Below are 26,565 nucleotides of genomic sequence, written 5' to 3'. Positions count from 1 at the left end.
GTCTGGTGACAAGGTAGTTTTAGGTCAAAGGTTGGACTTGATGATCTCAAAGGTCTTTTCCAGCCTAATTGATTTTGTGATTCTGTGAATGTCCCACTGTTGTGTCCCCATCTCCTGGGAAGCTTTACAGCAATTCCAAACTCTTAACTCTGTGTCTTCATTGGTCTGGACCCCAAGGAAGAGTTCAGGCTGCAAGAAACCAGTGCAGAACTCAAATACCATAACAACAGTCCTTTGGAAGGATGTTTAAAATTCAGCCTACTTATCTTGGGCTTTCTCCCTCTCCCAGATGTGAACGAGTGCCTGACAGGGCTGGCCATGTGTGCACACCAGTGCCTCAACACCCGGGGCTCCTTCAAGTGCACCTGTAACCCGGGCTACGAGCTGGGCGCGGATGGCAAGCGCTGCTACCGTGAGTACTGCGGGCTCAGCCGTCATGTCTTCATTTCTTTTCTGCCAAGGTCAGGATTAAATGTGTGAGATGGTATTGCTTGTTGGGACTCAGATGTTTATTAGCTCTTATCTACTTTACAGTCTCACAAACTATGAGTTCTGCAGTACTTAACTCCAACAAAGTAAAAATTGAGCCCCCTCTCTTTCTACAAGTCCTTTTAAGGATAAACTGTCCAATTAAGAAATGACACCTAAATTATTTTTACTTTTAACCCAATAACCAACCACCCGTGGCCTGCAATGAGAACTTTTTTATCCAATTACACAAAACCACCCAAACCCATGGAGAAGAAGGTGAAAAAGAAGGAGAAGAAGGTGAAGAAGAAGGAGAAGAAGAAGGTGAAGAAGTAGGAGAAGAAGAAGGACCACCTTCCACCTTAAAACCTCCATCTTGCTCTATATATATTGCTATATTCTAAAACCTCAAACTCTGAGTTTTCCACCCTGTGGTGGAAAACCCTTCTATCCAAACTCCACACACACAATCCCAGTTCCATCATTCCATTTTGGAAGCTTCTCCAAGGCCCCAGGTCAACGCAGTGTTCTCCTGGGGGTCAGGGCCTGTCAGCACAGAAAGTCTGAAATTCTCAGTGACCAGGGTTCCAACACTCAGCCCTGCCCAGCAGGACAGGGCACACCTGGGCTGCTGCAGGCACATGTTTGTCACTGCCCTCTGGGAATTGCCAGGGCCAAGCTGTGGCAATCTCTGCTGAAGGATTTCACAAGCAGTTTTGAGGCTGTTTACTCCCCCACCAAGATAAAAATCTTGCTCTGGTCTTTAAAGTCACCACAAAAGCCACTTTAGCTGGTTAAGGCAATTGATTTGGAGCCATTTGGCTTCAAATAAGCCAACTTCTGCTCTTGGGGACTCTGCTGGACAGGCTCAGTCAGCTGCAGATGTGTCACTGGAGGAATTGAGCCAGAGAAGGGATCACATCTGCTCCCATCAAGGAAAGAAATAAACTCTGTGATGCAAGAGTAAGCCAGACTGTCCTCACAGCTTCGTGCAGCTGCTGCACCCCAGCAGGGCCAGGCTGAGCCAGAGCCACCAGCCTGTGACAGATGACAGCCATCGTGGCAGTCCCAGTGCTGGCAGCTGGTGCTGCTGGGTGCTGTGAGGGTCTCCTTGTGCAGCTGCTGGAGCTTGGCAAGGCTAGGAGGGCAAGGCTTTGCAGGCCACAAACGGGTCTTGAAAGGCATCAAACAGAGCAATATGGGGCACCAGGATGGTGACATGAGGTTGAAGAGCCTGATTATGTACATATCTTTCTTCTTAGGGACACAGCCAGTCTCACACCATGACACTGACATTGCCCTGGGGTCAGCAAAGCAGCCTTTCCACAGGAAAGGTTTCTCCCTGCCCTTCCTAGCACATTTCTTTTAGGCAAAACCCTGTTTTGTGCTGCTTTAGTAAGAAAAGAGAAGGGAGGGATGAAAATCACGTTGTGAAATCTGGAAAGAGTCTTCCACTGTGGCACAGCTTTTGTTTTTGACAAGCACAGATCCATTGGGAAGCATCAAGCTCCCTTTCTTTCATCCTCCTTGGTTCTGAATGCACGAAAAACTCAGCGCTCTTGAAGGCAGAAATTGTCTTCCTGAGGTTCAGGACTGAGTCAAAGCTCCATGAAACAAGTTCCTTTTAGTTTAAGAAAGCTTAATTAACTAGACAAGTTTACAGAAACCTTGCCAAGCTCGGATGATCTATGGCTGCAATTGATGTTTGCGCCGACCGCTTTTGACATGTCAGGAGCTAACGCTTCTCGCTGTAGGCATCTGGATGTTTCCCTACTTAGCTGTGTTCTGCTGCTCCCATTTCTGCCTGGCACCAGAACAGCTCTGCTCTGAGGCTGAGCCAACTTTTGGTTGGCAGCACACGCTGCTGCTTGGCAGGAGTGGGAGCAGTTTCATCCCGGAGACTGTCCAGAGCCTGCTCCACAACCCCATCCCTGAGAGGCTGCGTGAGATCCAGAGGTTTCTTTTTATACCCCACTTCCCAGCCCAGCAGTGGCCTCTGTGCTGAGCTATTTCCATCCTTTCCCACTGCAGATCCCCCTCCTCAGCAGGGATGCAGTGCCAGGAGCTGGTGGGGGCAGGCAGGGGCCAGCTGTGTGTGCAGATGTGTCCCACAGGATCCTAACCAGGCTGCCTTTTCCAGGGATAGAGATGGAGATTGTGAACAGCTGTGAAACCAACAATGGGGGCTGTTCCCACACGTGCCACCACACCAGCTCTGGCCCAGTCTGCACCTGTAACTTTGGCTTTAGGCTGGAAGAGGACCAGAAGTCGTGCACTGGTAAGGAACAGGAAAAAGCCAGACCTTGATTTCCAAGCACATCCCAGATAATGGTGAGGATCCCTCTTGGGATCTTAGGTCAGGATCCCTCTTGGCTACTGTGTATGTGCACTTCAAACAGGCTAAAGAGGATAGAAACTGATGGAAAGTGAGAGCAGATGAAATGTTGCTCTGCTCAAAGATATCCCCAAACTTCCCTCAGGCTGTACTTGGACAGCACTTGTGACTTGGACAGTAATTATGACTTCCAAACTAATTAGTTTTTCCCGGATGAAACTGCCCCAAGCAGGAGTTAGTCAGCCGGAATCACCCTGCTTGTAAGGACACCTGTAACCACAATCCCCAGCTGGGAATCACAATGAACTTCCCTCAAGGATTCCTCCCTGGATGGGGAGGATGATCTGTTAACACGAAGCTCCCTGATTTCAGGAAGAACTCGAGAATTCTGGCTCAGCATTTGGCAGCAGAGCAGTAAAATCTCCCCAGAACGAGTCAGGGAGCGGTTTACAGCTCCTGCCACCACTCTGCAGTGTATTAACACCCTTTGTTTCTCGTTTAGATATCAATGAGTGTGACACGGGTTCTCACTGCTGTCAGCAAGACTGTTACAATTACCCTGGGGGCTACGAGTGCTCCTGCCATGCCGGGTACAGGCTCAGCACGGATGGCTGTGGCTGTGATGGTGAGTGCCAACTCTAGAGGTACCAGCTTCAGATGTGCCAGAACAGGGCAAGATCAGTGCTGCAAACCCGAGAGCCACAGAAAGTTCTGGTTTCCCTTTGCTGCTGCAGAGGTCCTGTCCCCCTGTTTACCTGTCCCATTGTTCACCTCCCAGGGACCTTGCAGAGATCCTGTCCCCCTGTCCCTGCTCCCAGGGACCTTGCAGAGGTCCTGTCCCCTTTCACCTCCCAGGGACCTTGCAGAGGTGCTGTCCCCCTGTCCCTGCTCCCAGGGACCTTGCAGAGGTCCTGTCCCCCCGTTCACCTCCCAGGGACCTTGTCTGGTCCCTGCTGTGACGCTGTCCCCTCTGTCCCTGCCCCGCAGCCATCGAGGACACGGTGGAGGCCCTGGATGGCCGGCGCCCCGTCATCCGCCCCATCCCTCACGTGGCCATCCTGCGGGATGAGTTCACCCAGCTCTTCAACGACGACTACGAGGAAGAGGAGGAGGAGGTGGAAGCACGAGGGGAGCACACGCTGTCAGAGAAGTTCGGTGGGTGCAGCAGCGGTCAGTGCTGTGCTTTGCTTTGCTTGGAGCTCTTCAGGAATGACGGTGCAGGCTGGGTTTAATTGTTTGGTGAACACAGCAGGCCTGCTGAGTGCCTTTTCTGCATTTAGCTCTGCTGCAGCCTCCACTTGGGGAGGCTCCAAACTGCCCAGGCTGCTGCAGCAGCCTCGGGGAGGTTCTCACCCGTGGTGCCTTGTGGTAATCACGTATCTTGTGAACAGAGAGAGAGCTAGTTCTCTCCCAGGATTTTCCTGAGAAGCTGTGAGAAAGCTCAAAGAAAAGAATTAGAAACAATTCTTATCTCCATTTATTACACTTGTTGAGTCAGTGATGTGCAGAAAAGTGCACATGTGAACTGTGTTATGGAGATTATTTAGCAAAGGGTAATTTCTTAATTGGACACTAGTGATGGTATTTAGATTGACTGACCAATTAGGTCAAAGCTGTATCAGACTGTCTGTAAGGATTATGGTGTATTATTCACATGCCCTCTGAACAGAGAGGAGCTGTGAGAGAAGCAGAGAAAAGAATGATCAAAACAATTCTTATCTCATTTGCTTCTCCTGTGTTTGTGCCCATGTGGAATGTGTTCTGTTGTTTACCTGAGGCGATTGCTGGATTGGATTCTGGTGATGGTGTTTTGGATTCATTGACCAATTGGATCCATGTGTGCGTGTCGGGACTCTCGGGCAGAGTCATGGGTTTGCTAGTTAGTTAGTGATAGTTCTTGTTAGTGGAATAGAGTTATAGTGTAATATAGTATAATAAAGTTATTAATTAGCCTTCTGATATCATAGAATTCTATGCATCATTCTTCCTGCCCATCAGGCATCATAGCACCGATTTTATAGGCTTTTTAATAGTATAGTATAGCTTAATAAAACAATTAATCAGTCCTCTGCAATCATGGAGTCAATGCTAATTATTGCCCGTTCAGGGGACCGTTACTACGATAGTGCCTCTCGTTGCAGTCTGCCTGGAGCACACGTTTGGCCCCGAGTGCAGCCTGACCTGCGACGACTGCCAGAACGGAGCCACGTGCGGCGCCGAGGGCAGCGGCTGCCTCTGCCCGGCCGGCTGGGCTGGCCTGCTCTGCAACCAGAGTGAGTGCAGCTCTGTCCTCTGCTCCAGGCTGTGCAGTGGCTGCAGCCCTCACCTCTCTCTCCCTCCCCAGCTTGCCCAGCCGGCACCTTCGGCGTCAACTGCAGCCAGAGCTGCCGGTGCCAGAACGGCGGCACCTGCGACCCTGCCAGCGGTGCCTGCCGCTGCCCGCCCGGCGTGGCCGGAGAGCTCTGCCAGGATGGTGAGTCCAGCGTCCCCTCAGCCTCTCTGTGGTGCTGGGGGCCATCCCTGTCCTCCTCCTCCTCCTCCTTCTCCTTCCTGGTGTCAATGTCTTAGCAGAGATTTGCCACCACTTGATGTGGTGCGAGTTTTCCCCAGCCAGCTCCCAGCACTGCGCCGGGAGTGGGCTGTTCCCTGAAAGCAGCACAGTCTGGGATACAGAGGACACAGAGGACAGCCTTGACCTCTCAGAGCCCTGTGGGTGGGTTATTTCTGTCCCAGCCAGCGGAGTTGCTGGTGACAGTGAGTGCAGAGCTGATGGATGCCCTGGAGCACCATGAAGTGACATCCCCTGTGACACTGCGCAGCTGATTTGGAGCTGGTGCAGGGAATCTGATCTCTCTCCCCCTGTAGGGCTTAAACCCTATGGCAGAAGTTGTTAAGTGTCCAGAGCAGGAGCAAGGATAAGGGAGAGGCATTCAGAATGGTTTCCAAAAGGATTTATTCCATGTAAGGGTCAGGGACCAAAGACACAGAACGACGATGGTGTGTAAGGGTTTTTAAACAGGGGCGGTTTAAGGGGAGGGGATAAATCAGCAGCTAATTGGAGATATCCTGGGGAGGGGTAAAGGGCAGGTTCACAAAAGCATCTTCCAGTTACAGATTTAGGGGAGGGGTTTGGGGTGATACTGAACTTTAGGGGATTTCTGAAAGGGAATTCCAAGCAGAGGGTTGGCACCAGGTAGGATTGACAGGGAACTCAGGGTAGATCAGCAGCATCTTCCAGCTCTCTTGTTGAGCCATCCCAGTGAGAGCAGCTCCAACACATTCCTGCTCCATCTGAGTCCATCAGCCACTGAGCCTTGTGTGGAAAAATGTCATTTTAAACAGCAAATGGAGTGGTAAATGGCACTCTTCCCCCACAAAACAGTGCTACAGGTGTTCTGTCTTTGCACTCAAAGACCTTTGCAGTCCCTGTTCTCTGCTCATCCATGACTGGGGGCAGGGATCTCTATTTCATGGGGCATTCAGTGGCAGACACAAAAGAATGTCAAACCCACAATTTCCATGGTTAATTTCCATGGAAACTGTGGAGGTATTTTCCACCCAAAGCATTGGAAAGCTGTGACAGCAGTAGTTACCCAAAGTACCCAGAGTACCCAAAGGAGGTGTCACTGCTGGTGATGCTCATTTCTTGCTCCCAAAGGGTTAAAATTCGGGGGACATAATTTGAAAACCAGAAAGAGGGAGACAATCAGAGATTCAGACAAAAGGACTTCAGTCACATGTTGGGAGCATATGGGAACTATTACTGAAGGAGGAGAGTGAAGCAGAATGCAAATGAACACAAGAGATACCCCGACCTCTTCTTTCTGTAGGAAGGAGGTGGTTGAGAGGGACAGAGGGAAAACAGGAAGGTAAAATGAAAATAAACAGTGCAGGATTGCTCTGTTGTCCCAAGGTGGCATTTCCTCTGCTCCTCTGTTCGTAGGGACAAGGCACGTGCTGCTGGGCAGCTGCTGGCCAGAGCACTCTGCTGACACAGCCTGTCTGCCATGTGCTTCCAATATCGAGATCTTTAGCATAACAGAGAAAAAACAATAATTTTATTCACTTAATAGTGCAAATATCCCTGTGGGTTTTCAACAGGAGCAGCCTCGTGGGTTGCTTTCTCACGGAGGACAGACTTGACCTCTCAGAGCCCTGTGGGTGGGTTTTTTCTGTCCCAGCCAGCGGAGTTGCTGGTGACAGTGAGTGCAGAGCTGATGGGTGCCCTGGAGCACCATGAAGTGACATCCCCTGTGACACTGCGCAGCTGATTTGGAGCTGGTGCAGGGAATCTGATCTCTCTCCCCCTGGCTGCATCCCTTCCCTCGCTGCATCCCTGCTCCGGTTCCGAGAACTGAACACAGCTCTGGTTCCGGTGTGTTTCTCTCAATTAAAACAAGCTGCTGAAACTGGCTCATCTTCCCAGGAAACCTCTCTCTGTTACTAGGGTGCCCCAAGGGATTTTTCGGGAAGCACTGCAGGAAGAAGTGCAACTGTGCCAACCGGGGTCACTGCCACCGGATCTACGGCGCCTGTCTCTGCGATCCCGGCCTGTACGGCCGGTTCTGCCACCTGGGTACGCTCGGATTATCCCTGAATTCCAACCCTTCTGGCAAGGAGCTTTCTGCCCCTCGCTGACCAGCTCTTCCCTGTCCCTGCAGCGTGCCCCAAGTGGGCGTTTGGGGCCGGCTGCTCAGAGGAGTGTCGGTGCCTGCAGCGCAACTCGCGGGACTGCGACGCCAGGGACGGCTCCTGCCGCTGCAAGCCCGGCTACCGCGGCCAGCGCTGCCAGGACAGTGAGTGAGGCACAGGGCCACACCTTCAGATGGCTTGGAAAACACCTCTGAGGTCGTCAAACCCAACCTGTGACCCAACACCACCTTGGCACCCAGACCGTGGCACTGAGCGCCGCATCCAGGCTTTTCTTAAACACCTCCGGGGATGGGGATGCCACCACCTCCCTGGGCAGCCCATTCCAAAGCCCACTCACCCTTTCTGTGAAGAATTTCTTTCTAATGTCCAGCCTAAACCTCTCCTGGTGCAGCTTAAGGCTGTGTCTTCTTGTTCCTGATCCCCCCTGGCTGCACCCTCCTGGCAGGGAGTGATGAGGGCTGTGCTGAGCCTCCTCTTCTCCAGGCTCAATAACCCCAGCTGCCTCAGCTGCTCCTCACAGGATTTGTGTCCCGGACCCCTCACCAGCCTTCTTGCCCTCCTCTGGACACGCTCCAGCCCCTCCATGTCCTTCCTGAATGGGGAGCCCAGAACTGGACACAATACTCGAGGTGCGGCCTCACCAGGGCTGAGCACAGGGGAAGAATCCCTGCCCTGCTGCTGCTGGCCACACCATTCCTGATCCAGGCCAGGAGCCATTGGCCTTCTTGGCCACCTGGGCACACTGCTGGCTAATGTCCAGCCTGCTGTCCATCAGTGCCCCCAGGTCCCTTTCTGCCTGGCTGCTGTCCAGCCACTCTGTCCCCAGCCTGTAGCACTGCAGGGGTTGTTGTGGCCCAAGTGCAGGACTCAGCACTGGGACTTGTTAAACCTGGATGTGTCCCATCTATCCAGCCTGTCCAGGTACCCCTGCAGAGCCCTCCCTCCCTTCAGCAGATCCACACTCACACACTGGTGTCATTCTGTCCCGACAAAGCATCCCCAGATCATCCCCCTTTTTCCTCCCACGGCCTCTTTTCCCCATTAACTTTCTCAGGGAAAAGCTCTGCTTGCTTTCCACCCTCCCAGACTGTCTCACCTCCTGCTCACTCAGAAGCACACCGTGCTCACACTCAGCCACGTTGAGTGGTCAGCAGGAGCTGTGTGGTGGGTGGGGACAGCTGTGACAGTGGCTGGTGGGACAGCTGTGACAGTGGGATGTGGGACAGCTGTGACAGTGGCTGGTGGAGCTTGGAAGGGTTCTCAGCACCCAGGGGCAAGGAGTAACTTCAGAGCTTCTTTCTCTCTAATTCTGGCTGTTCACAGGCTGTGACCCTGGGTTTTATGGGGATGGCTGCAAGAAGAAGTGCAGCTGCTCTCCAGGAGTGCCCTGTGACCCTGTCACCGGGGAGTGTCACAAGGAGTGTCCCCCAGGCTACCACGGCGAGCACTGCGACCAAGGTGAGGCAGGGCCCTGCAGGGCAGCTCTGAGTGTGCTGGAAACTCACCAGTCCTCAGCATTTTGCATCACAAAATGACACAAAAGCACTTCCAGAATCCCCTGAGAGCCCCAGCCCACTGCAGATGATCTGATGGGTGGCCAGCAGAAACTTCAGGGGACACAGGAGCTGCCATCCACAGGTCTCTGTGAGACACTGCTGCCTCTGGAAAGTGGGAGAGAGAATTCCTGGTATAAGATTCAGAAAAGGAGAACAAGGTTTCTCTTCACCCTGCCACTGGACATCTCTGTGTGGGTAGATGGAGGTGATTGGGATCTAATTATCTTTCCCTGGCCTTGATGTCTTTTCCCTTCCAGGCAATCCCTGCCCAGCACAACCAGTATCACATTTTCTGCTCTGTTCTCTAATTTTTTTTTGAAAACTCTGTTTCCTCTGCAAGTGCAAAGGAGAATTTTACCTTTAATTTACATTAGGATTCAAACTTCTGCCTCTGTATGAACCTCCTAGAGCAGTTTTGTGCTCTTCCATGCAGGGCCAGTTGATGGGATGGTGACTGAGCTGCCCAGCTCTGTGGATGTCTAACTGTCCAACACTCAGGGTGCAGATTTCAAGATTCTGGGGGTGGTTTGTGTGCCAGAGAGCTTCACTTTGGGCAGACAAAGGTGCTTTGAGAGAACCTAAAGGCAGTGAGTCATTGGCCCGAGGTGATGATTACAAAATATGAACGCAGTGTTTGGAAAAGAATACATTCTGCCAACCACAGAGCTGAGTGGCGACTGAAAAGTCAACCCACTGCTGCCCTTGTCAGGCTGGGGCCTCCTGAACCCCCTTCAGCTGGTTAGGACCTGCAGAAAATGCAAAAAGTTAGACATTTGGAGACAGACTGCAGCAGCAGCAGACGCTGCATGGAGAGGTTGGAAGTGGCCAGCATCTGGATTTGGACTGGAGCATCCCAGGAGCTTCTGCACTAACTGATGTTTAGCCAAGCACTGCTTCACCCCAGCCCAGAAGCTGCAACCATCAGCCTCATTGATCTGCCAGCAAAGGGTCGTGGTGCAGAGCCCCATCTCTGACAGAACAAGAGCTGCAGAAAGCAGCAAAAATCCCGATGCAATTGCTAACCACAGTGCTGGAGGGAGAGATGGGAGCAGCTCCTGCAGGGCTGTGCTCCCTGGCAGGGTCTGACAGCCCTGAGCCCCCCGTGGGGGGATGCTGTGGCCCCTGGAGCTTTGTCAGGCTGGGTGCTCCCGCTCAGGATATTTTTAAAAAGGGTAAGAAAGGAGCTGAAGGCTGTAGGGGGGAGTCACAGGAAATAACACAAATATTTGTATAGAAATAGTAGGCTCTTGGCTGTTGTTCGGATCTGGAAATTATTAAAGGGTGAAGACAAACATCTGCCATCAATTAGCAAAGAGGAGGAATAACAAAAACTCCACTGTGTCACTGGAAATGGAGGCGCTGCGTTTCCTCCGCGGTTTGTCGGTGCCGGCGTGTTCCCCTCTGCTGAAGCTTTTCAGAACATTGGCTTTGGTGAGCGTGGAGCTCTCATGGGGGACTCAGAGAGGATTTAAGGATCTTTGCTGTGGAGCCCTCAGTTTGCATGTCACCAGCTCGTTGCTAAATTGTGGCACGGGATGCAAAGATCAAAGCGAGCTGGGATCAGCAGAACCACGCTGGCATCAGAGCAGAGGGAAGGAAAAGCACTTATTGCTCCTCTGGATGAGGATGTTCCTTCTTTCCTTCTTTCCATCTGTGTCCTGCTGCAAACCTGGCTGCTTCTTAAAATCCTGCTGCTCAGATCCTGGAGGCATTCAGCCAGAGGGGTAAAAACCCCCAGAGCACCTTGGAAAAGCCAAGGGTGGTTTGGTGTGGGGCTGTGACCCTGGTGTTCTGCACCCCAGCCCAGAGACAGCAGCGTGCCTTGGCCAGAGTCCTTGTCCAAAGACTGGAGATCAGTCTGGCCTCAGTTTTTGTGGGTGTGAGTGGTCACTCTTGCATGAAGAAATACTTGTTGAAAGGACACACATCAGGCAGACAGACCAGGTGGTGGTGGCAATGCTGGAGGTGACCAGAGTGGCTCACAGAGGGGTCACATCTCTAAATCACTAATGTTGGAATCACTAATGTTGGAAAAGACCTCAAAGATCACCAAGTCCAACCTTTGAGCAAGCACCAAATGTTGGAAAAGATCTCCAAGATCACCAAGTCCAACCTTTGAGCAAACACCACCATGCCCACTAAACCATGAGCACAGGTGGGAACCTCTCACAGCTGTGGGAACCCTCCACAGACCCAGAGGCTCCTTCAGCCTGCAGGGCCAGGTTGGTAAAATGCTCTTGGGTATCTTGGGGAGGATGTTCTGACCTTGCTGTTCTCCCACAGAGTGCCCTGAGGGGACATTTGGGCCAGGCTGTCAGCATCCCTGTGCCTGTGGAGAAGCATCCTGTGACAGGAGCACGGGGCAGTGCCACTGCCCCCCTGGCTGGACAGGACACGACTGTGCCCAAGGTGAGCACGGGCAGCAGAGCAAACACTCAGGGATTTCAGTGTGGAGGGAGGGATTTAGGTGTAGACCTGTTGCTTTTCTTTTACTAAAACTCATTTTAAAAACACCCAGTGCAGTTAGAATCATCTTTGTGGAAAATTAGAGAAAATTGCAGCTTTTGATGGTGAGTCTTGAACAACACGATGAAAAAGATGAAGATGTTTTTTGTTGTTGCAGTCCTCAGTGCAGGAGAGGAACCTTTCTTTATTGATGCATGTTTTTCATTGCCTTCACCAGATTACTCTTTAACTGCTGGAAAACTAGAAAGTCTGAAATGGAAAGCTTTTGCATGATTCTGCAGTATTGCAGCAGCTGGAAGGAATTAGTCACATAGAGATGTCCTGCTCCTAAAGAGTTTGGCTGAGCAATGAAACTACGTGTGCACAGTGCTTACCATACGTTTCAAGCTGCCTTTTTTCCAGGCCCTGGAGCAGCTTAGGACCAGTTGGAGAAGGATTCCTGCCCTGGTTTTAGCAGTTTAGCCTTTTGCTCCTTCTTTGCAGCTCCCAGTGGGTCCCAGAGCAGTGACTGATGTGCTGTCCACGGTGTGACGGCAGCTGTGGAGCCCCTGTGCCAGCAGCACCATTTCCCACTGAGGAGCCCTTGGAGCTCCCTGCAAGTGGCTGCAAATCCAAAATTGGCATGAAAATCCTGGAGTGAGCTCAGAATAGCACTTAGAGACAGGCAGGGCCATGCTGTGCTCGCTGGTAGCCACGTGCTGCGAACAAAATCCACGTCTCGCATGAGCGCAGCACTGACGGCCAGAGGGAGCCCAAAAGGTCTCACATTTCCCTCTGCCACCTCAGCTCTGATCCTGGTGCTCTGTGTTCTCTGTCTGCTCACGCTCCAGCCTGCCCTGAGGGTCTCTGGGGGCCGGGCTGCCAGGAGATCTGCCCTGACTGTGCCAACAACGCCAGCTGTGACCGCGCCACCGGAGCCTGTCTGTGCCCACCTGGCTACACCGGGCAGCGCTGCCAGGATGGTGAGTGCAGCCTGGGCTGGGTTCCTCACCTCCAGCTGCAATGGGGGTATCTCAGCCGAGCTGGAGCATCCAGTGACCGACCAGGCACTGCCACCCTCAGCACTGTGCACATCTCTGTTCCTCACTCATTGGGGTGCAGCCTGGGGCCTTCAAAGTCCTTCTAGCCCATCTCCACTGCAGTGACTTCTGCAGCAGGGGAAAAGAAGGCAGAATGCTGAGCCCGTTGTCCCGTTCAGCACCTGCACTCGGGGTGTCAGGGCTGTGTCAGTGCTCTGCCGGAGCACCGCGGCACCCAGCAGCTCCACCTGGGGCTGGGATTCCAGCAGCCACCTGCAGTCCCTCCTGTTTCCCTTGGCAGTGTGTCCAGCCGGCTGGTTCGGCCCTGCCTGCCAGCTGAGCTGCAGCTGTGGCAACGAGGGACATTGCCATCCGGTGACGGGGACGTGCAGCTGCCCGCCCGGCTGGACGGGGCACCACTGCCAGCGAGGTACAGCCCCTGTGCTCTGCCACCCCCACTCCTGGGCCACTCTGGCCGTGCCAAGCTATGCTGCCACCTCCCCATTCTCATCCTCGTCCTGGCCGTGCCTCTGCCAGGGAAACGCCACTCTGGCCGTGCCAAGCTATGCTGCCACCTCCCCATTCTCGTCTTCGTGCCGTGCCTCTGCCAGGGAAATCGCTCTGAAATCCTTTTGGTTTCTTTGCTGTCTGTCTTGTGCTGGCAGTGCCGCTGGCCTCTCTGCAGCTGTGTTGGTCGTTGTGCCCAAGGGATGTTGTGCCTGCTGATGAAGGCATCGCTGTGCCCATCCCGTGCTCTCTGGTACTCACCAGTGATGGCTCTTGCTGTGTTTTTCCAGCCTGTGACCTGGGGCGTTGGGGCCCTGACTGTGCCCACGCCTGCAACTGCAGCAACAGCGACGGCAGCTGCAGCGCCGAGAGCGGGCAGTGCCTGTGCGAGGCCGGCTACACGGGCACCCACTGTGAGCAGAGTGAGTGCTGCCCCTGCCCTGCCTGCCCTCTCACCCACCAGGGCCTGCAGGGCTTCCAGGGAAAGGCTCCAGCCCATCCCCTGCCCTGGCTGTGGTGCTGATCCCGTGCCCAGGGTGATGTGGGTACACACCTGTAAGGGGTGGGTTAGAACCCGCTGGTTGTGGGTTCAGCTGTCAGATATTTTTATTCCATTCAGAATGCAAGCTCCTGCCTTAGATAGCTTCTCTGGGATCCAGGAAGGGACAAACTCCTCAGTCTCATTTTTTTCCAGAGTGCCCAGAAGGGTGGTTTGGGCAGAGCTGTCGGCACCAGTGCCAGTGTGACAATGGAGCCACCTGTGACCACGTCAGTGGGGCCTGTACCTGCAGCCCAGGCTGGCGAGGAACCTTCTGTGAACATGGTGAGTTCCTGACCCTGGGCACCAGGCCTCCATCCCAGAGGCTTTGTGCTCCCTGTCTGACTTTGTTATCCTGTTACAGCAAAGGGAATTCCTCAGGATGGCCCTGGGCGGAGCAACAAGTCTGCAAGCTGCTGCCTTTGGTTTTATTTCTGGAGGGAAAAGGTTTAGGGGGAAAAAAGCACTACGAAAATGTAAATAATAGGTGACCCAGTGGTTGCACAGCTGCTGTGGTCACCTGAGTGTGTACATGTTGCACACAGAGTCTTGGAGCAGCCTCTTGGAGGATCCCTGGATGCAGGGATCCAGCTCCCCCAGCAGCCTCTCCATGGTCAGGAACCTCAAGCCATCACTCTCCTGATCCACCACTGCCCTCTCCTGTACCTGGAATGTCCACAGTGAACTTGCATCCAACATTTGCTGCCCTCAGCAGCACTGTCACACTGGTGCAGCCTCACGTTGGCCACAAAGGCCACCAAGGGGCAGGCACCTTCTCCCCCTGGAGGGCTCCAGCTCTGCATTTTGTGTGGATTTCTCCTTTGTTTTCCACAGCCTGCCCTGATGGATTTTACGGACTGGAGTGTCGACAAGCCTGTGACTGCCTGAATGGTGCCCACTGTGACCCTGTGACCGGACAGTGCCAGTGTCCCCCAGGCTGGACTGGTGCCCGCTGTGCCCAGGGTAGGTGTCTGTGGGAGATGCCCACCCTGCCCTCCATGGCACTCTGGAGCCAGGGCTGTCTCTGTTTCCAGGTCATAGGAACCAGAGTTCTGGGTTGTCCGTTCCCTATTTGTGATTTTCTCTGTGTGCAGTTTAATTTGGGTTAAGACTGGGGGGGCTCTGCCTGGGCATTTGTGGTTGGATGCAATGAGGGTTTGGGCATCCAGAAAAACTGCTTCCAAACAAATGAAAGATGTAACAGTGATGGTAGCAGTGTCTGTGTTCGGATGCCAGGTCTGTAGGACACATTATTTCCCTGTAACCCCACAAAACCCTCTCACACAGCAGCCAGCCACCCCTGACACATCCTCTCCCAGCCCTTGGCAGGGTTGGCAGGAGCCTGGCTGCTGTAATTCCCACCCTGTGCCCACCACTCCTGCCTGCTGTGCTCCCCTGCAGCGTGCCCGGAGAACAGGTACGGCCAGAACTGCAGCCTCACCTGCCACTGCTTCAACAACGCCACCTGCAGCCACATCAGCGGCCTCTGCCTCTGCTCCGAGGGGTGGACAGGACCCTCGTGCCAGCAAGGTAACCCTTCCCACACCCCTGCTTCCCCTGGCAGCACGGGGAGGGATGCCACTCCTCGGGGTGGGCGAGGAATGGTGCCCACCCGTGTCGCTGTGTTCGCGGGTCCCAGGACAAGGGAAGAGATGAATCTGACTCCATGTTTCTTAGAAGGCTGATTTATTATATTATGATATTGTGTTATATTAAAGATGCTGTACTAAAGCTATAGTAACAAGAATAGAGAAAGGATTTCATCAGAAGGCTAGGAAAGGAAAGGAGTCAATAAAATCTCCTGACAGACAGCGATTCCGACACAACTGGCTGTGATTGGTCATTAAGTAAAAACAATCCACATGAGACCAATCAAAGGTGCACCTGTTGGTAAACCAGACCACGTTCCACAGCCATCAGATACTTATTGTTTACATTTCTTTTCTGAGGCTTCTCAGGAGAAAAATCCTGGCAAAGGATTTTTCAGAAAATATGACAGTGACACACCTGAGCAGGTGACATACCTAAAGTTGTCATTGCATCAAAATCAGTGTTGCTGCATACCAGACCATCCACCCACGGCTCTGGCAGCGTGGCACAAGCCTCCAGAGCTGTGTCCTGACCGGGATGTCTGTCCTGTTTGTCCCTCAGCCTGCCCGGAGGGGTTTTATGGGAAGAACTGCCAGCAGCGCTGCCTCTGCCACAACGGCGGCACCTGCGACCCGGCCACGGGGACCTGCGCTTGTCCTGCGGGCTGGACCGGGCTGGCCTGCGAGCTGGGTGAGGAAACAGCTGGGAAACAGCTCTGGGGCACACAGGGCCTGGTTTGGAATGGCTTTCTGATGGTTTTCAGCTTGCTTTTTCTACCTCTGTCGGGTCAGGATTCACTTGAGACAATAGTTGGCGTTCAGGCGTAGATGTTTATTGTTTGTTGTCAATGTTACAGCCTCACAGCAGTGAGTTCTGGTAACAGTGAGTTTTTTTTCACTAACAAGGCACAAAATGGCCAACTATCCCTTGTTACAAGGTCTTTTAAGGATAAACTATCCAATTAAGAAATGACACCTAAATTATTTTCGCTTTTAACCCAATAACTGATCACTCAAGAGTCCGCAATGTGGACTTTTCTGTCCAGCTACAAAATACCACCCAAACCCATGGAGAAGAAGGAAGAAGGGGGTAAAGAAGGATGACCAGCCTCTGGCCTGGAACCTCCATCTTTCTTTATATGTATTCCTATATTCTAAAACCTTAAACTCTTAAATTTTCCACCATGTTATATTATACACTTCTAATCAACTCCACACCCATAATCCCAATTCTATCAACCAATTTTGGATGCTTCTCCACGGCCTCAGGTCAAATGCGGTGTTCTCTAGGGAGTCAGAGTCTGTCAGCACAAAAAGTCTAAAATTCTCAGCATCCCGAACTCCACCAGTTTTCCTGTGGAGGTTGGAGGTGACGCGCGAGGGGTTGGGGCGCTCGGTCCTTCCTGTGTGTGCAGGGAGGGTGGGAGCTGGGAGGGTGGGCACCAGGGCAGTGTCTCACCCTGTGCCCCTGCCAGCCTGTGCCCAGGGGCAGCACGGCCTGGAGTGCCAGCAGCGCTGTGAGTGCCAGCACGGGGGGCTCTGTGACCGCCGCACCGGGCACTGCCTCTGCCAGCCCGGCTGGACCGGCGACAAGTGTGACACAGGTGAGTGGGGTGTCTGGGGGCTGAGCTGGGCATCGTGGCTCTGCCAGCACCTGGAGGATCTGGGGGCTCAAGCACAGACAGAGAATTCAGATTTCAGCAAGCAGGGAGCTGGCAGTGCGGTGGTTTTGGCTGTGCCCCTGTTTTGCTGTGCCCTTTCTCCTTCCATCGAGTCACAGAGGGGTTTGGGTAGGAAGGGACTTTAAAGTTCATCCAGTTCCACCCCACCTGGTTCCTGTTGTCTGAGGGCTGTCCTGAAGGTGCTGGTGCACACCCCAAGCAGCCTGTGGCAGTGCTGGTGGGAGGGGGATGGCATTCCCAAAGGCACAGACCCCCAGGCAGCAGTGCAAAACCACAGGCTGCAAGCAGGGATCAAGGCAGGGCAGCAACCCAGCGTGAGGAAACCAAAATGCCAAGGGAGGACCTTCCTCTGCCAGGATTATTTTAAGAGTAACAGTGGATTGTCCCCTTCCCACTCTTCCTTCTTGTCCTTGTATCACACTGACCCTCAGGGCCTGGCTTTGGTCCCAAGCCCCAGCAGGCCATGGCATCTGTCCCTTGGTGGCTCCATGTCTGCTGTGACACACACCCTGGCTGTGGGAAATGGATTTGTAAAGAATTCTTAAAACTAGTTTCTAATTCAATCTCTCAATAATTGATAATAGAATAAAATCTTTTAAAACATCTCTCAATTAGCCCATCTCTGTAAAAGCTGAGAAAATAAACTCCTGGCAATCTCCTTCTCTGAGGAAGGGATTGAAAAATCTTTTGGCCTTCAGTGACAGGGACCTCATCACATATCAGCACACCAAGCAGAGATCCACAAGCTTCCTCCCTTCTGGGGTCATGACACCTCAGCTTGGCACCTCCTTAAATCAGGGTGTGAAGTGCAGTGGCAGCACTTGGCAGCTGGCACAAGGGAGCTGCCACCAGAGCCTCAGCTGCTCCCAGCCACTCTCAGGTTTCCTGCTGGGGATGTTTTTCCCTTCAGGAGGCTGTGAACAGCTCTGCTGGCAGCTGAGGCTTGGCCACACAAATCACCTCCCTGGGTCCTGCCGCATCCTGAGGGACAGTGTCCCCTCCCAGCATTGTCACAAGGTCCCAGAACCCCACACAGCAGCACGGGGCACCAGGCAGTGTTAAGCACTTCTATAGTTTCTTCCAATATAAATTAATGAAGAAACCCACCCAAAAAGTAGAAATTATGCTGTTTTTTATAAAAAAGAACCAGACTAGGGTCCTGTCAGCTCCCCATGGCTCTATTTCAAGCTGTGTGTGCACAAGAGACAGACCCAGTCAGCTGTGGAACTACAGGGGAAAAGCCCCCAAAAGTATTTTTTTTTTTTTGTGCAACTTGTCCTCTCTGTTTTCATCCCTGAAGCTTGTCCAGAGGGGCTGTTTGGGGCACGCTGTGAGGAGCTCTGTGACTGTGGGGACAACGTCTCGTGCCACCACGTCACCGGTGCTTGTGACTGCCCCCCTGGCTGGAGGGGCCGGCGCTGTGAGAAAGGTGAGGAACACCCCTGGGTGAGGGAAACCCAGGGAAACATCAGCTGCTCCAGAGCCTGGGAAGAGGGAAACTTCATTTTTCATGAGAGTTACACGTTGTGGCAAAGTATTTTGAGGCTGTGACATGAGATGCTGTTGGGTTGGTTTGGCGCTGGGGCAGGAGCCCCTCAGAGGAGGCTCTGATGGTTTCCAGGAATTAGCAACAACTTAAATCCAGGCAGAATGCCCATTTTCAGCTTTCTTTTTCCTCTGTCAAGGTCAGGATTGAAGGCATTTGAGACAATGGTTCACGTTCAGACTCAGGTGTTTATTGTTTGTTATCTGTGTTACAGCCTCACAGCAGTCAGTTCTGCAGTTCTTCATTAACAAGGCACAAATGGCCAACAATCTTTCATTACAAGGTCTTTGAAGGCTAAACTATCCAATTAAGAAATGACACCTAAATTATTTTCACTTTTAACCCAATAACTGATCACTCAAGAGTCCGCAATGTGGACTTTTCTGTCCAATTACAAAATACCACCCAAACCCATGAAGAAGAAGGAGAAGAAGAAGGTGAAAAAGGAAGAAGAAGGGAAGAAGAAGGACCAGCCCTCACCCTAAATCCTCCATCTTGCTTTATATTTATTACTATATTCTAAAACCCCAAACTCTAAGTTTCCCACCATGTGATATTACACAATTCTAACCAACTCCACACCCATAATCTCAGTGCTATCAATCAATTTTGGAAGCCTTCTCCACAGCCTCAGGTCAATGCAGTGGGGTCAGCACAGAAAGTCTGAAACTCTCCAGAGCTCCAACAGCAGCAGACTGACATCCCACTGTTTGTTTTCCCACAGCCTGCCTGCCAGGTTTCTTTGGGAAGAACTGTGCCAGTCGCTGTGGCTGTCCCCTGGGAGTGCCCTGTCACCATGTCACCGGCCGGTGCGGCTGCCCGCCAGGACTGACCGGCTCTGGATGTGAAAAATGTACAGAGATGGGAATGATCCTCCTGCAGCTCTGCTGGCAGGCTCTGGGAACGGGATGGGCCAAGCAATTCCTACAGAAAATAGAAGGGGAAAAAAAAAAAAAGATAAGGACAAACAGCCCGAGAGCGAAGCTGTGCCAAGGAGCAACTCCCAGGCTGGCAGCTGGGTGCATGCCTGTGGAATGTTAGCAGGGCAGAGGGAGCCAAGTGGGAAATCAGAGCTGGGTATTTATGCAGAGGATTAGTAATAAATCACTATTAAAATGAGCTCCTGTGGGTATGAGCAAGTCTGGAAGAGACAGAGGTGTGTGAGCACGTTCCTTACGCAGAGGACAGTGCTGGGTGTGCCATGTCTGTGTGTGGAGCCTGCAGAAATGTGAGGGCAGGAAGGGTTGGCACAGCTAAAGTCATCTAATGCCTTTAAGTACTTGCCTTTCCTTTCAATCCAAGTATTTCCTGGAGTGAATGAACCTTTTGCATGAGAGTCTCTTCGCTTTTTGGGTGGCGGAGAATTTTACTGCCATAAAAGGCTTTCTAAATCCGGGCTTAAAATAAAATGTTTTAAAAAAAGCCTTGCAGAGAGGGGTGGGATGGCTGCTGAGCCACCTTGGTGCCCTGTCTCCTCACAGCCTGCCTGCCAGGGACCTTCGGGGAGGGCTGTGCTCAGATCTGCCAGTGCGCCGGAGCCACCCAGGAATGTCACCCTGTCACCGGGGCCTGTGTCTGTCCCCCTGGCTTCCATGGTCCCGCCTGCCAGCTGGGTGAGTCCTGCTCTGCTCCCATCCCCTTTGCAGGCTGTGCCATCCCAAAATCCCGGTGCCATGAGGGATGTGTGTGAGTCCTGGGTGCTTTGGGGCTGGCACAGAGAGCTCCCAGCAGAGCTCTCTGCCTGCTCCCGGGTTAAACATCCGTGCAAATCCACCTGCTGGATTTCCCCGGGCTGTCTGCACCTTCTCCTTGTATTTGTAGCCGCTGTTTGTTGTCCCCTCAGAGTGCTCCCCGGGCTGGTACGGCCGGGACTGTGCGAGGCCGTGCCAGTGCAGGAACGGGGGCAGCTGTGACACTGCCACGGGGATGTGCCACTGCCCGGCCGGCTTCATCGGCGCCGACTGCGCCATCGGTGAGCTCTGCTCCAGCCACAGGGGCTGGGGAAACAGGGGAGCTTCCTCAGGGGGGTCTGACAGGTGGGAGAGGCAGACCCTGCCCGCAGAAAAACCCTGTGGGGGATGAGCAGCAGAACAAGGACTGAATCCTGGGAAAAGCTCATTTGTCCATCTGTCCTGGCAGCAGTGCCCTCCTGCTGTGTCCCAGGGAAGGAGCCTGCAGATGAACGTGTTTTCTGTCTGCCTTAGCCACGGAAATGTTTTCTGCTGTGTTTATTTTATGACAGTATACGTATAGTTTATGATATTTTATGATTTCTCCTGACACACCGTGCCCTCGCTGTACTGCTGTACAGCCACGGCTGGGCAGGGCTGGGAGCAGCCTGGCTTAGTGGGAGATGTCCCTGCCCATGGCAGGGGGGCTGGAAACCGATGATCTTTAAGCTCTCTTCCAACCCAAACCATTCCATGAACCCATGGCACAGCAGGGCAGGGCTGGAGGCTCCTTCTCATCCCCTCGCTCAGCTCCAGTGCTGTGCAAAACTTTCCCTCTCTCACCTCCCACCTCCCCAGCCCTGCTTCAGCCTGATTGAGGTTTTCCTCCCTCCAGGATGTCCTGCTGGCCGCTATGGCCAGGACTGTGCAGGGCTGTGCCCCTGTGGGGCTGGAGTTCCCTGTCACCCTGTCACTGGAGACTGCGTGTGCCCTCCGGGCAGAGCTGGCCCTACTTGTCAGCAAGGCAAGTGTCGTGCATCGGGACTGTCAGGCACTGCTTGGGAAAGGAAATTATTTCCTTGCCCTGAGATCTGTGCTCGTGGTCCCTGTGCCCACCACCGCTGCCTCTGGCCCCGCAGGTTGTGAGAAGCACCGCTACGGGCTGGGCTGCCAGCAGCCCTGCTCCTGCCACAACGGGGGGCTCTGCGACCCCACCGATGGCTCCTGCTCCTGTGCCCCGGGCTGGACGGGCAAATCCTGCGAATTAGGTAACCCTGGCCCGGATCCCTGACCTGCTGACTGTGGAGCTCACACGCTGGGTCCGGTTTCTGTCATCCCAGCTGTGCCAGCCCTGCCTTGGCACAGCCCTCTGGAGGTGGCTGTGGGGCTGCTGAGCAGCTCTGCCGCTCCCTCTGCCCGCAGAATGCCCTCCGGGGAGCTTCGGTGCCGCCTGCCAGCTGCGCTGCTCCTGCCTGCACAACGCCACCTGCCACCCGGCCACCGGCACCTGCCGCTGCCCCGCCGGCCACTACGGGCCCCTGTGCGAGCACAGTGAGTGGTGGCAGCAGGGACACCCTTGGTTTGGGGCATGGCGGGTGTCTAAAGCTCGTCCGGAGAGCCAGGGGTGCTCTGTGGGTGTGACTGTTGCTATAGGACATGAAATAAAACGATGTGGACATGCAGCTTTCCAAGGCAAAAATAAAGAGCTTTTAATTTCAGACTCCGACATTTATAGATTTCCAAAAGTGACAGTGGATTGGAGGGTGATAGTGCCACCGCTCCAATGACACTGGATAAACCATCAGTCTGTCAAATTTCTCCTCCTCCGTAAAAGAATGAAAAACAACAAGTTATTTGCATAAAGTGCGTGAAAAAGTTCATTACAAGAATGCAAACATCAGAAGGCTTAGAAAAATTTAAAAAAAAACGGGGCGACGTGTGACAGCAGTGTCACACCCTGGGGGGCTCTCCCTTTTCCAAGGGTTCGCAGTGAGCCCTTCCAAGGCAGAGGGTGATTTCTGATCCCCGTGTGACCCCGCTGGCACAGCGATGCCATCCCAAGGCACACATGTCCCCAGTGCCCCGCAGTGTTGGGCACCGAGCAAATCCCGTGGCACTGAACGCGGGGCTTGGAGCACCGGGGCGCGAGTCAGGCACAAGCTGAGCTCTCTGCTCCTCCCTGCCAGGTGGCTGGGGCTCTGCTGCAGAGCTCTGCTCACCCCCTCTCTAACAAGCTTCTCCCGTGCCAGGCTGTCCCCCGGGGTTCCATGGAGAGGGCTGCCGGGAGCGCTGTGACTGCGAGCACGGGGCAGGCTGTGACCCCGCCACCGGGCGCTGCCGCTGTCCCCCGGGGCTGCGGGGCGAGCGCTGTCACACAGGTACCCCCGTCCTCCTCCTCCTCCTTCTTGCCCTTCCCTGGGCATCCTGAGGGCTGGGCACACAGGCCAGGGGCTGTATTCTGTGTTTCACACAGGCTGCAAGGAAGGAACGTATGGCGAGGGGTGCCAGCATCTCTGCGACTGCCCCAGCGATGTCCCCTGCGACCCGGTCACGGGGCGCTGCCTGTGCCCCCCGGGCAAAACCGGCCCCACGTGTGCTGCAGGTGAGCTGAGCCCTGGCTGGGCAGGGGAGGAAGGGGCCTGTGTGATGGGGGGTTTGCTCCCAGGAAGCTGGGAGATGCTTTTTTCTGGTGTGTCACCTCACAGAGCGAGAGGGGCAGTGGCATATTGCATTTGTGGGGTTCCCAGACGAAGGAAGGAATGATGAATCTGACTCCATGTTCTTAGAAGGCTAATTTATTATTATATTATATTATATTATATTATATTATATTATATTATATTATACTAAAGAATACAGAAAGGATACTTACAGAAGGCTAAAAAGATAATAATGAAAGCTTGTGACTCCTTCCAGAGTCCCGACACAGCTTGACCCTAATTGGTCAATAAGTCAAAACAATTCACATGAAACCAGTGAAACAACCACCTGTTGGATAAACAATCTCCAACCACATTCCAAAGCAGCAAAACACAGGAGAAGCAAATGAGAAAATGTTGTTTAACCTTTTTCTCTGAGGCTTCTCAGCTTCCCAGGAGAAGAATCCTGGGCAAGGGCATTTTTCCAGAAAATATGACATTGACAGTGGCACTCATCTCTCTGGCCCCTGTTTGCAGTCAGATCTGAATGCAAATTCTCCCCCAGCCTCCAGAGCCCGTGTGTTCAGATGGACACGGTCAAAAGGCTGAGGGTCAAAGGCTGAAGGGACATCCTGGTGGCCTGGGGATGCTCCGGTGTCCTGTGTCACCACAGCAAAAAGCTCTCTGCCCTCTCCTGCACCCGGCTCTGCCTGCAGCATCCCGGGAGAGCTCGGAGCCTTCCTGCTCGCTGCTGCCACGGGCAGCATCCTGAGCAGCTCTGTGCCCTCCGCAGACTGCCGGCCCACGCAGTTCGGCCCCGAGTGCCGCCTGGCATGCCAGTGTGCCCCCAGCAGCTCCTACTGCAACGCCCGGAACGGGCAGTGCCTGTGCCTGAACGGCCACACGGGACCCACCTGCCGGGAAGGTGAGGCCACGGAGGGGACAACGGGGCAGAACCCGAGGGGAGGCTGTGCCCGTGCTCAGGGTGTGGGTCCTGTGCCAGGGGGGTGGGTTTGGGAAGGGTAAATCAGCTCAGTCCAGTCACTTAGGGGAGCACCTGCCTCTTCCCAAGTCCCTCAGTTGGTCTCACCTGTTTGCTGTCACTGCAGCCACCAGGGAGGTTTGTGAAGTCTCAGAATTGAGGCTGTTTAACAGCCTGGACAAATGTGCCCCTGGAACAGCCAGGGCACAAATCCCACTCTGAGCATGAGCTGGAATGTTGATCCCATGCACCAACCACAGTGAAACCCCCACACACCTCATCTCTGCCCAAACCTGTGGGCTCAGAGTGACCCCCGTGGGTGCTGGGTGGGGGGCAGGAGGGTCTGACCCAAACCCAGAGACTGGGAACAGTGCTCCCAGCTCCCAGTGGGGAGGGGAATGGGGAGGAGTCTTGTATTTGCAGGGTTCCCAGACAAAGGAAGGATTGAGAGATCTGACTCCATGTTCTTAGAAGGATAATTTATTATTTTATTATCTATATTATATTAAAGAATACTAAACTAAACTATACTAAAGAATACAGAAAGGATACAGACAGAAGGCTAAAATATACTAATGAAAAACTCATGACTCTTTCCAGAGCCTCGACACAGCTTGACCCTGATTGGCCAATAAGTAAAAACAATTCACATGAAACCAATTAAAAAAACCACTTGTTGGATAAACAATCTCCAACCACATTCCAAAGCAGCAAAACACAGGAGAAGCAAATGAGATAATATTGTTTTCCTTTTTCTCTGAGGCTTCTCAGCTTCCCAGGAGAAGAGTCCTGGCGAAGGGATTTTTCCAGAAAATATGTCTGCCACAGAGGAGGAATGGGGAGGGAATGTTACCCAAGGCAGGGCAGTGGTGTGGAGGGTCAGCCCTGCAGCAGGGCTGCCCACAGCAAGGACTGACCTGTCCTGTCTTCTCTTCCAGCCACGCAGTCCCTGCCACCCACCAGGCCACCGCCACCCCCGGAGGGGCTCCAGCCAGCAGAGAAGTAGATCCTGCTGTGGGAGTGCTCCCTTGGTTTCACCAAGCAGCCACCTGAAGAAGCCAATGACCTGTAACGAACTCATTTTTGAGCCACATGAGCAGCTCTCATCTCCTGACAGCCCCAGCTGCTGCTTTTGGGGTGTGTGAGTGAGGCTGAAGCGCCCAGTTTAACCAGTTCACTGTGCCAGCGCGGGCTGGCCGTGGGGACACGTGTGCCCACTCCAGAGACCTGCGTGCCTTTGGCCAGAGACCAGATGAGCACTTCGGGAGGGATCAGTTCTGGTCAGGGGACAGTGGACTTTGACAGCTTGTGACACATTGCTGGCCTTCAACTTTTGGGTGCTGGGCTTGGGGAGGGGGCTGAAATCATGGTCCAAATCAGGTATTTATGCATCAATATTTATGGGAAGCTGCACCACAGTGTTGTCAGGACTGATGTCTGTTTCTCCTGAGACTGGGCCTCCTGTGGATGCACCACCTCACTTGAATTATTTTTTTTTAATTTGAGTTTTCCATGGTGGTTTACTGTAAGTGACCATTTGCCAGGGGAAAACATGCAGGGCTCCAGCACTCACCTGCAGAGCTGGTGCCTCCTGACAGAACAGGCTGTGCTGGACAAGCTTGTCAGGGGCCTGGAGCCTGTTCTTCATGCCAGGAGTTTGTGAGTCCATGGCCCAGGAGTTTGTCAGTCTGTGGTGCTGCCCACGTCACTTACTCCAAGAAGAAGGAATCCAAAATCAAGTGTGGAAGTCAGAGATTCTGCATGGATGGAGACAAAGAGCTGGCTCATCTGGTCAATGCAAATCCCCATTGGAATGGGCTCTCCCAGCCCTGAATCCTGAGTTATTGTGCCATGCCAGTCGTTGCCAGGAGTTGGCCACCTGCAGCAGCGGGGAATGTCACCACTGCAGTGTCACCACATCACCCTGGTCAGGGCCCAGGGCCCCCTTTGTCTGTTTGCACAAAGCTCCTGGGCAGGTGAAGCCACTGACAGAGGAACGCCAGCTCTGCAGAGAAGAGGACAGCCCCATCCCATCCCATCCCATCCCATCCCCACAGGCAGCAGCACAGCCCTGCCCAGGCACTTGGCCTTTAAATTATTCCCACAGGGGCCAACTGAAAATAATAAAAGAATTGTTTCTTTTCCTGATGGAATTTATTTTAATCTGTATATAACTTGTCATTTTGGGCTAATTCCTTTCTTATTTTATTTCTTCCTTAACAGTATTTTTTTTTTACATTATCTATCATTCTTGTGAAGAAATCATGTTAATAGAAGTATGTAGTGAAGGACCAAAATGGTGCTGTTGAGGTTGGATGTTGGATAAGCAGGGAGCAGGAAGGTTTTGTCCATGTGCCAAATGACCCCAGGCAGTGCTGCCAGTGGTGCTGCTGATCTCCAGACAATCATCCCTCGGCTCCCCTTTGCCTGGAAGCTCCTGGGCCATTACAGGAAGGTTCCAGTGACTGGGAGCAGCACAGGAGGAGGAGGAGGAGGCCAGTGGAGATGCTGTGCCTCGATGGCCCTGCTCCAGGAGAACATGGAAACAGCCTTAAACTTGGGGATGGATCCATCCTGTCCCATTCCAGCTGCAGCTCCATGACTCCTGGCAGCTGCTCAGAGCAAGCCCTGTACCTGTATTTTTATATAATGTTCTTTTCCTGTTCATATTTCTTAATACGGTTTGTTTGCTTCCTCTTTTCTTGTACTGTGTCCCTTTTTGGATCTTCTTTAATTTAGCACTGATGAAAAATGTTACTTTCTCCACAGTTAAAAGAAATAAACAGAACGTCTGGCTGAGTTTCTACTTACCTTGTGTGTCTCACTCAAATGCACCTGACAGCTGCTCCAGGTGACAGCAGGCTGGCAGGGGCTCTGGAGGGTGTTTCAAGAGGTGTAGATATTGTGTCAGAACA

General features: G+C 53.2%; 1 protein-coding gene across 1 annotated transcript in view; it reads left to right on the top strand.

Annotated features, from left to right (window-relative positions):
• The window catches only part of MEGF6 (multiple EGF like domains 6), a 43,592-nt gene extending 17,143 nt beyond the window's left edge, over nucleotides 1-26,449 (top strand). The window contains exons 5-34 of the mRNA XM_041476553.1: nucleotides 290-412; nucleotides 2,609-2,746; nucleotides 3,306-3,428; nucleotides 3,791-3,958; nucleotides 4,945-5,076; nucleotides 5,148-5,276; nucleotides 7,251-7,379; nucleotides 7,465-7,599; nucleotides 8,780-8,914; nucleotides 11,296-11,421; nucleotides 12,309-12,440; nucleotides 12,799-12,927; nucleotides 13,295-13,426; nucleotides 13,699-13,827; nucleotides 14,377-14,505; nucleotides 14,944-15,072; nucleotides 15,694-15,822; nucleotides 16,607-16,735; nucleotides 18,114-18,242; nucleotides 19,084-19,212; nucleotides 19,841-19,972; nucleotides 20,203-20,331; nucleotides 20,925-21,053; nucleotides 21,169-21,297; nucleotides 21,452-21,580; nucleotides 22,279-22,407; nucleotides 22,503-22,631; nucleotides 23,462-23,593; nucleotides 24,589-24,652; nucleotides 24,971-26,449. Of these exons, the coding sequence (XP_041332487.1) occupies nucleotides 290-412; nucleotides 2,609-2,746; nucleotides 3,306-3,428; nucleotides 3,791-3,958; nucleotides 4,945-5,076; nucleotides 5,148-5,276; nucleotides 7,251-7,379; nucleotides 7,465-7,599; nucleotides 8,780-8,914; nucleotides 11,296-11,421; nucleotides 12,309-12,440; nucleotides 12,799-12,927; nucleotides 13,295-13,426; nucleotides 13,699-13,827; nucleotides 14,377-14,505; nucleotides 14,944-15,072; nucleotides 15,694-15,822; nucleotides 16,607-16,735; nucleotides 18,114-18,242; nucleotides 19,084-19,212; nucleotides 19,841-19,972; nucleotides 20,203-20,331; nucleotides 20,925-21,053; nucleotides 21,169-21,297; nucleotides 21,452-21,580; nucleotides 22,279-22,407; nucleotides 22,503-22,631; nucleotides 23,462-23,593; nucleotides 24,589-24,652; nucleotides 24,971-25,100 (3,866 nt within the window). The 3' untranslated portion in view covers nucleotides 25,101-26,449. The remainder of the gene's footprint in view (nucleotides 1-289; nucleotides 413-2,608; nucleotides 2,747-3,305; nucleotides 3,429-3,790; nucleotides 3,959-4,944; nucleotides 5,077-5,147; nucleotides 5,277-7,250; nucleotides 7,380-7,464; nucleotides 7,600-8,779; nucleotides 8,915-11,295; nucleotides 11,422-12,308; nucleotides 12,441-12,798; nucleotides 12,928-13,294; nucleotides 13,427-13,698; nucleotides 13,828-14,376; nucleotides 14,506-14,943; nucleotides 15,073-15,693; nucleotides 15,823-16,606; nucleotides 16,736-18,113; nucleotides 18,243-19,083; nucleotides 19,213-19,840; nucleotides 19,973-20,202; nucleotides 20,332-20,924; nucleotides 21,054-21,168; nucleotides 21,298-21,451; nucleotides 21,581-22,278; nucleotides 22,408-22,502; nucleotides 22,632-23,461; nucleotides 23,594-24,588; nucleotides 24,653-24,970) is intronic.
• Nucleotides 26,450-26,565: the final 116 nt, after the last annotated feature.

Source organism: Pyrgilauda ruficollis, unplaced genomic scaffold (assembly GCF_017590135.1).
Source record: "Pyrgilauda ruficollis isolate IOZ18807 unplaced genomic scaffold, ASM1759013v1 scaffold39, whole genome shotgun sequence".
NCBI lineage: Eukaryota > Metazoa > Chordata > Aves > Passeriformes > Passeridae > Pyrgilauda > Pyrgilauda ruficollis.
Note: the sequence above shows the minus strand (reverse complement) of the source record. Positions and strands in the feature narration are given on the sequence as shown.